Source organism: Tubulanus polymorphus, chromosome 4, assembly GCF_964204645.1.
Source record: "Tubulanus polymorphus chromosome 4, tnTubPoly1.2, whole genome shotgun sequence".
Classification (NCBI taxonomy): Eukaryota; Metazoa; Nemertea; class Palaeonemertea; order Tubulaniformes; family Tubulanidae; genus Tubulanus; species Tubulanus polymorphus.
Genome location: NC_134028.1, coordinates 3,643,357 through 3,653,584, shown reverse-complemented (window position 1 = coordinate 3,653,584; position 10,228 = coordinate 3,643,357). Strand labels below are relative to the sequence as shown.

General features: G+C 38.2%; 2 protein-coding genes across 2 annotated transcripts; one reads left to right on the top strand and one right to left on the bottom strand.

The window, feature by feature from the left end:
• Positions 1 to 2,626: 2,626 nt before the first annotated feature.
• LOC141904645 (uncharacterized) lies at positions 2,627 to 7,325 on the bottom strand. Its single transcript, XM_074793278.1, has 11 exons — positions 7,304 to 7,325; positions 6,153 to 6,509; positions 5,454 to 5,690; positions 5,186 to 5,332; positions 4,979 to 5,092; positions 4,474 to 4,608; positions 4,228 to 4,353; positions 4,069 to 4,145; positions 3,858 to 3,984; positions 3,499 to 3,710; positions 2,627 to 3,278 (listed from the first exon to the last, which is right to left on the bottom strand). The coding sequence occupies exons 1-11, from the start codon at positions 7,323 to 7,325 to the stop codon at positions 2,772 to 2,774; spliced, it is 2,061 nt and encodes a 686-aa protein (XP_074649379.1). The 3' UTR covers positions 2,627 to 2,771.
• Positions 7,326 to 7,432: 107 nt separating this feature from the next.
• On the top strand, positions 7,433 to 8,754 carry LOC141904231 (transmembrane protein 242-like). Its single transcript, XM_074792794.1, has 4 exons — positions 7,433 to 7,553; positions 7,699 to 7,799; positions 7,926 to 8,063; positions 8,411 to 8,754. The coding sequence occupies exons 1-4, from the start codon at positions 7,475 to 7,477 to the stop codon at positions 8,561 to 8,563; spliced, it is 471 nt and encodes a 156-aa protein (XP_074648895.1). The 5' UTR covers positions 7,433 to 7,474; the 3' UTR covers positions 8,564 to 8,754.
• Positions 8,755 to 10,228: the final 1,474 nt, after the last annotated feature.

The window sequence follows — 10,228 nt, the reverse complement described above, 5'->3', positions numbered from 1 at the left end:
ATCAATGGAGGGATTATTGACTAGAAAACATAACAGCAAATATCGTTCATATATATATATATACTACTGATGACCTCACTTGATAAGTTTCAGCCAACATATCAAGCACATTCCGATTCAACAGTTCTTGTAAAATCCTAATTGAGACACAACTGTCGAACTGGTTGCTGAAATATTCTTGCAGAAAACTCTTTCTGAATGCCACTGAAACTATGTCGCCACACACAAGTGAGGACATCTCATAAACTTTTCACACTATCATGAAACTAACACGAAATACTCTTATTCGCTAATAGTTTTTATCAGCTGCAGTTTCGACTATAAACCACCAGTACTTTAATATCACCCCGAATTTAAAAGCAGCTCAGCTCACAGCAAAATTTGCACCAAAAGTAATTAGCATCATTCGTACACGCATAAACAAGACATTTCAATCTTGTTAAAAACACCTACTGAGCTTCATCCTGGTTTAATACTGTATTTCAAATTGGTTTTTCTTTTAAATATAAAATTTGTCGATGTTTTTGATCGTATTGCATCCTCACTTGCCAGAGTTGATTGTGTCCCGTTGAAGCTAATGTTAACACAAACCCAAGCCACAGACCCTTCATTTGTCTATTAGATTTCTATGCTCAGCAACCACCAGTCTATATATTAAGCCAATCAGCTGTGTTGTTTTTCGCTAACAGTTTCGCTCTATCAATTCAACGCATCTGATTGGCTGGATATATAGACTGGCGACCTCTGAGCAGCAACCAGTGCGCCCCAAGAAATCTTGGGCGGTATAATAGACCAATAAAGGGACTGCAACCAGGTTTGTGTTGGTGTGAGCTTTGGCAGGAGGCAATCAAATCCTGGCAAGCGAGGATGATTGTATTGATAGTTATAATAATAATAATAATGTTTGCACACGTAATTTTCCTTTTTAAAGCAATGTAATATCAAACTTATCCCGTAATACCGAGATAGTGACTAGCTCCAGTTATTCCTAACATCTACGTAAACGAATGAATGCATTTCACGAGCCAGTCACAAAAACGTTAATCTAAAGAATGTTGTGACCAATGACGGTTAATTCTGTGTATTAAATGTATAAATAGACAATGCACTTTGCATATATTTATGCATGTTGTATCAGTATTAGATGATGACTATCGTTTAAGTGGTCGAAACAAATATCAGAAGATTCTGAAAAATAATTCAGTGCTACAGTAATTCATATCTAACAGCTTGAGAACATTGAGAATGCTAAGAAGTTCACGACTTCCGGGTGAAATTCTATTTTAAAGACTACTCATTTGATAAAATGGAAAACCTACAGAACACTTAAGCGATTCTGCAGCAAAGTGGCCAAATTGACCAAATCTAAAGCCATCTTCTATTCAAATTGTCTAATAGATACTACTTTGATCGCGGAAGTTTGGTAGTTTTAAGGTCAGTTTCGACTAATACAAATGCGGTTGTATACAATATATATCTATACAAAGTTGCGGAGAGATGACATTTTCCTATCATTCATTAATACAAAACGACTAAAAATCTCAGGTTTTTTTCAGCACATATTTGATGATTGCTTATTGTCACACAAGAGACAAATCACAGTAGATTAATATTTGTTTTGGTTTTTATAGACAGGTAATAAACTTCAATACTAAGAGATTATGATATGCAGCTAAGAAACACTAATAATACGATATAATTCTAGTGCTTTGTTTTTTAATAATGAAAACACAACGCGCTTGACTTATCACAAAAATAAAAAGACCTCTCCTCAAATATTGAGGCATTGGCAATATTCATAGGCCACTAAATGGAACCTGAAATACGTACAGATTACAACCCCCAAATCTCATATTTCTATCCATATCGAAAGAGACAAATTTCTCTTTTACGAGTAAGAGATGGCACTTATTAATATTTATTATCAGAGAATGTTGCATTTATTTATATATTTTTGCTCTCCGCGCTTTAAAAAAACCAAGGGCCGCGATCACACGGAGACAATTTGGCCCTGGTTCAGACTAGCCCTGACCAGACTCGAGTCATATTCAGCTTATGCTTAAATTAGAGAGTGACGTAAATCACTGAGGCGAGTGGGAATCCATGAGCATTCATACCTAATAATTCGACCTGTGCTATAAATTATGTTTATGATCGGCCAAATTTGGCGCGGGTAAATACTCCTGTAAGTGTGGCTAGTGCTTCACATCGAAATAGACATCATGATTGTTCAAAATCTCAACAGATCGGGAAGAGTTTCACTACACACAAATATATCGCATACGGAACAATTTTTGGCATATTTCGAGGGATTGCATTTAAAAAGGAGGTCGTTAACCAATTCTATAATTGTCGGGACCCGTTTTGCTTTTATCTCACAGTTGATATTCAATACACTACTCGTACAAAATTAACGTTTTGATGCCTTAAAGAGAATAATAACAATAATCATTAATATCAGATATATCGATATTTTAACCGTGCGAAGAAAACCTTTTACATCCTCCCCGCAGGGATTTTGAATCTGACGGCATCGCCAGACCCAGCCACCGTATGAAACCCTGTCTGATTAGCCCGAGTGCAGCTTTGATGATGTCATCATTAGCCCATCACAAATCCTGTTTTATTTTAGCCCAGGTTTTTCCATTTACAGCTTTTCTGTTAAATTTGCTTCAGCAATTAAACAACGGGCAATCTGATACCTGCACACCCGAGCTGAGTCAGGTTCGAATCCCTGCTGGCAGAGGATGGGCTTTTAAAGCATTAACTGATCAGCGCGGCCACAAAACATCTTTCATAAGAATATACTCTTTAAGTTTCGTTGGTATCGGCAATCGATCGACTTTGAGGTGCGGTCTCTGAGCGAGGCTCTGGCGGATGACGCCGCGGCTGATATGCTGTAAGGTCATAGGTGAACGTGCCGTCTTCGCGAAGATTTCCTTAAATATCGCCAGTATATGCGGACTGACGTTAGCCTCTGCCGCGTAGCCGGTCTTGAATACGAGATCGTGTAGAAGGTCGAGGTCATGGTATGGCACTTTGTAGTGGGCGGAGATGAGCGTAAGAAACATCTTGAAATTGTCATGTCTGATGGCGACGTAGAGTGGATTTAATTCCATGTGCGGATGCGAGTCGTCGTACTGCTTACAGCACGAGTACAGCCGCGTGTTATCTTTCACCGAGTCGAGATCGAATCCCCAACGCAATAGAACTCGCACCATTCTCAAGCTGTTTGTTTCGGCGGCGAAAAACATCGCGTTTAATCCATCACTATTCACCTGAAATAATATTTGAAATGTTTCCGTATATCAGCAAATCCTATCAAATATATATATATATATATATATATATATATATATATATATATATATTTATATTTATTTATCTATATATAGAATATATATAGAATCGGATGAGAGGAACAGACATGATTGATTCAAACGTCTTGCACCGAAACCGAAGATTAAAAGCAACCCTAAGAGTATCCCTAGAACTCACGATATTGACGTCACATCCAGCTTCGAGAAGTTTCTCGAGCACGAGGTGGTTGTTATGCTCGACAGCTGTAAGTAATGGAATATGAGACAGTGTGCCGTCCACGTTGATACCGGGCCGCGCTAACAACATCGCCAACATTTGTTCGTCGCCTTTGATACAAGCCTCATAGAGCACGGTAGCACCTGAACTGTTGGCAATATTACAATCACAACCTGAAAGCATTTAAAACATAAAACTTATTTCCATTCAAACAACTATTAATACTCGACCACCAAATGGTCAGTTGGTCAATTCTGACATATCTAGCGGTAGTTCTGTATCAGTAACTGCACGAGCAGTGACCTCAACCGATGAATTACCTGCTTCTAGAAGAATTTCTAAAGCTTCCGGATATCTATTTAAGACTGCTGCCATGGCTATAGTTTGATTGTTTGTATTCTCAGTAATGTCCAAATCACTGCCAGCTGCGATCAGTAGCTTGATTATCTGTATAACGAAATCATAAGAGGTAAAATTCACGATTGGCCTTCTGAGAAAACATCACAATTATTGTAAACAAAGATGAAATACCTGTATGTCTGACTTAAAATTCACCGCTAAATAGAGAGGTATTTCACTATTATGATTTTTTGCATTTACATCACATCCTACAAATATACATTAGTGGCACGCGTTACAAAGGGTAACAAACAAGTTGAAACGCGACCCAGCAGTGAATACGGTTCATACCTGCATCAATGAGCATTTTAACTATTTCCACTTTGTTGCCGAAAACTGCACCATGAAGCAATGAATCATTCTTGTTCGTCTTAACGCTTATATCTGCCTTGTGGTCCAACAGAAACTTTGAAATAGCTAGAAGAGAATTGAGAATAGTCGTAGGTGCTTATTATTTCTATTTCTTTGTCTAAAGCTGAGGTGTATGAGAAGAAGTGAGGCTTCGGTGAAACTGTTAATTCGATCGTGATATCTTACCGATGTCGCCACCGAACACACTCTGATACAACGCAGTCCATCCCTCGTTATCCGGTAAATTGATGTTACATTTAGCGAGGACGAGAGCGCGAACCATATCATTACCATTACTATCCGAACCGAAATAATGAGTGGCTGAAATCAAGGAAATAAGCATTCACGGGTGTGCTGGGGCAAAATGAACATCTCTATCATTTGGGAAGCCATTCCTGGATATAAGGGCCCGGGTTCATAGACTGTTATCAAAGTTATCCCTAGGGGTAACTGCTAAATCTGGGTAACAACCACCACAGTAACAATGAGAAACCATGGTTATTTATAACTGGCAAATTTCAAAATGTTCCCAGGGACTATTTTGCTTCCACATCTATGAAACCCAGTCCAGGACTAGGAGTTTTTAAGGAGAAAATTTCATATTTCGAGGAAGCGTCTGCATCACTTTCAAATCGCAATAACAATAGACTCCTCATTAATCAGTACTGTTCATCTCAAAAGAATATTTTACCTTGCCTGACAGCGATGTGAAGCGGGGTTTGTTTGAGATGACTGGCGATGTTGAGATCAGAGCGATGTTGTATGAGAAGTTTAGCTATTTGTTTATGTTCTTTCATCACAGCCTCTGCGAATACAGAAAACAAAACATGAAACACGAAAATTCTAAATCTGTTATTCACTCTCATGGCAACTCTGTTTATATAGAATAGATCCGTACCTAATAAAGGCGAGATTCCCTTGTGTGAGACAGTATTCACTTTAGCGCCTGCGTTGAGTAATTCTTGAACGATGAGCAAGTGACCATTAGAAACTGCTTCTAACAAAGCTGTCCAATTCCTCTTGTCCAAGACATTAAGGTCACAACCTGCGAAATGAATTCAATTGAAGTCTATTTAGTACATACACATACACATTGTACGCACAAGGAAAATAGGAAGGCAGGGATCGCGAAGAAATGACAAAGGCATTCTTCAGATATAGCTTACCTGCATAAACTAACATTCTAACCAGGTCGAAATTGCCTTTTTCAGCAGCAACGATCAGCGGGGTTTTATGATCCTCATCTGCTTTGTCTAATTCGCAGCCGGCTTCGGTCAACTCTTCGGCCATCTCTATATTTCCGGTGCGAACACATGTCATCAGTGGTGTTTGGCCTTTATAGTTGGCCGTGTTCAAATCACAGTTTTTGTTTCTAATGAGCATACGCGCTATATCTGTGAAGCCTATAACAAAACAATACAAACTATTATCAAGCATTACGATCGAACCTCAGGAACCAAGTTTCACTCTAAGTGCGTTAACCTTAGGATCTTCTAGGTCTAAGTCTACCAGCAAAAGGGGAAATAGATGTGAGGGATCATATTGATGAATTTCACATTTTTCACATTTCTAATTGACTTTTTTCACAACAAAATACCAGGGCCCGGTTTCATAGACTGGTATCAAAGTCATCCCTAGGGATAACTGCTAAATCTGGCTGGTTAACAACCACCATAGTAACAATGAGAAACTATGGCTATAACTGACAAATTTCCAGGGACTATTTTGCTTGTACATCTATGAAATCCAGCCCAGGATTTTTCCATATTTACACATCTTGAAAACAAGCAGGCATCCATCCTGATCTATGCATGCGGAAGGTTCCGAGTTCATAGACCTACAAGATCGGGGAGATATAAACTGACCTTTAAAACAGCAGCAGTTAAGTGGTGTAGAACCCTGTTCATTTGGAAGATTGACATCAGCTCCGCTGACAATGAGCAACTCGGCAATACTGTCAAGTCCGCGCCAACAAGCCATATTAAGAACGCTATTACTTTCGGCATTGCACTTGTTCACATCTGCACCTTTCTTCACCAAAAACGCCGAGATCTCGTAATAACCTTTCTGGACGGCCAACTGCAGTGCACTTTGTCCGCGCCAGTGGAAGTTCACGTCAACATTTTCGGTGGCGATGCTTTTCACCTCTTCCAAATCATTGCGAGCTATTGCCTCGTGTAGAAGCCGGATGGTGCGCCTGACTGCTCGCTTCGCCGTTTGAGCTGTCAATCAAAATAAACACAAAACACATATAAATATAATAAACAACACTGAGTGTGCAAAAGACAGGCTACCCTTCCATACAGAGGGTTAAAGGGCTTGAAGCAAATACAGTTAACGTATGTAAAGGGATGCCTCTTTTAATTTGACTTGCTTTTAACCTGCCTATTACATCGATTATGGTCAAATATATAAAACGTAGACAGAAATTGTTAAATTCTTATGACTTTTCCCCGATTTCCGGGTAAAAGCAGCCATGACAGACTGGGGCAGACTGGGGGCAGGTAAACGCTTTTCAGCACTGAACAAAAAGTCAACAATCAGCATTTTTATCAGAATTGAAAGATAAGTTCCTGGTATTTATCCAAATCAAAAGTTTTGTAATGATAAAGCCGATATTAAGAAGGAAGCGGGTATTTTGTCAGATGCATGAATCCATGATACGATCTAAAATAAAATTTATTTAGAAAGAAACAAACCACGTTTAGAAAGTCAGCGGTAACTACTATTCAGCACTTTTAGGACTTAAACTGAAACGTGGTAGGTATATCCGAAATTTTTCAAAGATTAACAAAACATTTTTTTCGACTTCCAGATCAAAATTTTTGTTCGACTCGTTCTCGTACAAACGTAGTAGTCATAATTAATTCCTAATTTCAAATCTAATGAAGAGTGTACCCGTATCAAATATTGTTCTATCGTCTCCTCTGAATATCGCATTTTCTACATAAGGCGTGCATTTCACTGAAACTACGCTGTAAACATAAGATTTGTTTGTTTATTTTGCAGTAATTACCTTCTCTAATACTAGTCTCCATCATCGTCCACCATCTTCATTCACTACCGCTGCCTAGCGGGGCTCTTCTACCTAAAGCGCAAAACACGGACCTGGAATGTTGAATAAAAAAGTCCATATCCGGATTTTAACAGCTGATCTAGTCTCTCCATACACCGCTCACCATTCAATATGACTGATTCCAGCGTAAAAAAGGTCGACACGTCTCTAAAAAACGATGGAAATTCAGATAAACTATTTAAACTAACAGGTATTACAATAGTTAGTCGTGTTATTGATGATAAACTGTATTTTAAGAAACTGAAAGTTAAAAGTTCAGAAACCTGCCAACGTAATATGTACCGCAAGGAACCGATCGATGTAATTTTTGTATCAAATCCATTTTGTCTTTTCAGGTGGATTATTTCTGGCTGGCGTAACGAGCATGTCTTTGCTTCTAGGATTTAGTACAACATTGGCTTTAACAAAAAAGAAAGATTCTGCAAATTTCCTGAAGGTGATTCTTGCAATATCCTGGGAAAAACAACATTTATTTCGACCATATTCAGGTCCCAGAATATTCATTTAGATTTCTTGGGTGATGCCAGTTGAGTTCATTCAAATGTGATTTGTATTTTTGCAGGGATTTTCTGGTAATAGAGAAATGGTTGAGAGTGGTAGTTCTCTAGCGCTGAGGGCACTTGGTCGAGGTACTCTTTATGCGGTCACCGGTGTGTCTCTGTTTACATTTTGCATCTGGAAAATAGTCGGTGCAAAAGATGTAAGTTTTCGAAGTTCACCGATCAATCTTAGGACATATAGAAGAACTTTGTTACGAAAAACCTGAGGGGAACAAGACGGTGACCAGAAAATATGTTAGTTATAGGGGCGAATACCAATGGTCTTTTATATCCAGTACCTGCTAAAGAACTATTAGAATTCTTAAATTTGGGATCAAATTCGAGGTTCCACCCTATGAGTTGTCAGTAACCTGTCCGTGGTTTAGTTTCATGATCGGATATTTTCACCAACGTTGGTACAAGCCCATCTGATTATAAAAGCTAAGGCAACTAACTACTTTAATTCACCTTTTTATCCATGTTTACAATGGAATTTCTTTATTTTCAGATGAAAGAATTCCGTGCTAAAGTTCAATCAGTCACACCAAATTTACCTCGAAAAACTGAACCACAGGGTCGCACAGAATTCGAAACTGTTCGGGAATTTGTGACTTATTTGATCGATGAAGATGAACGCAAGAAATGCGAGAAAAAAGGATGAGAGACATTTCATTTTTAAAGGTTGATTCTCCCGAGCGCGAGGCAACCAAGATCTCTTCAACCAGTTGTAGCAGGTCTCAGTCAGCTCGCCGAGTATGGCAAACTTTAGGTCAAAACAAAAGCCAGGTTGTCCATATCACTCTATAGTGTCAGAAAGATGTTTTGTTCAGAAATAAAAATGTGCTGATGTTGAAACCTTATTATGGACTTTCACTTTTTTTGTCAATTTGTCATTGGAATTACATTTTGTTTAGGAAGAATATGCGCTTTGACTATATTCGGCCGTGCTTCACACACGTGCTCGCCACAAGACTCGCTACAATGTGACCTGTGCGTGTATATGAAAAGCGCACCTCGTGTGTGGTAAAGTTTTTCAGGAAACTGCAACTGATTCAACTGTCAGGGTTCATAAATGATTCACGGGCCAGCCGTGAAAAGCAGTGAATTTTATAGGAAGGCAGTGAAACGGGGGTGTTACTAAAACTATGCGCCACTAAAACGAAGACCTATGCACTTTGCGATATTAGAAATATGCATGACTAAAACGAAGACCTACGCTCTCAGCATTAGAAATCAACACATCGGGCGCTATCTGCGTATTCAGCAACCTCTGTCAATGAGTGTAGGCAATACAAGATATAAACAAACGCATATGAAACGTAAATTGGTTGGTTTTCTCGAGTGCATATAATCTTCGTTTTTAGTAGTGCTTTGTTTTAGTTACACTTAATTAAGGAATGACAAATTTCAAAATCAATCATATTTATTCTCATACAACAATTATACAAAATGCCAAGAGTGCTCGAGGAATTATAATGTAAGCTCCTCAAACACGTGGACTTTCAAAAAACAACTAGTCCAACCACCATAGGCGTATAAACTATAAACGAGAGTTTATACGCCCATGGTACAACCATAGATTCTAAAACAAAAAAGTCTATGGCCCAACCATGGACTCTATAGTCCATGGCCCCCGCACTAAAACCAGAGATAAACCTGGCCAAATACTCTGGAAAGCGTAGGATTAAATAATCAATCTGATTTACATTTTAATTTCCGATATAACAAATTATTATCTTTTAGCTTATTTTCTCAAATTTCCATAGTAATTTATTTCTATTACTATGTATGAAATTGTACTAACTTAAAAACCACAAAAGTTACATGTAAGGTATTTTGAAGTCTTTATCTACGATACATCTCCACTACTACTGATTCATACAATTTGCATCAATAGGAAAATAAAAAATATACACAAAGAATTGTAAACTTTGATGCATAAAACACCGAAAATTGGGACTAGTCTGAAAGATCATGAATTTGACGATTCATGAGGTCAACATAACCGACACTTTTTCATGAAATATGAATCTATCATGTCAACTTTTGAAGCTCAACTTTATTGGATAGGACCTTAATAAATCAGTGTTTTATGAACGATCGACATGAACATGTCGTTTTATCCCCACAACAACAATCATACCCGGTACCTAAATGACAGCGGTATTTATGTCCTCAAGGAAGTGCCGCAGTCATTTACAAAAAACGTGACCTGTATTTCTTCAAAAAAAGTCTCCAACATAAAAACATTAAAACCGGAGATAAAAACACAAATTCAGACTCGATTAACAAAACAGTCTTTGATTTAATTTTCATTAACATTATT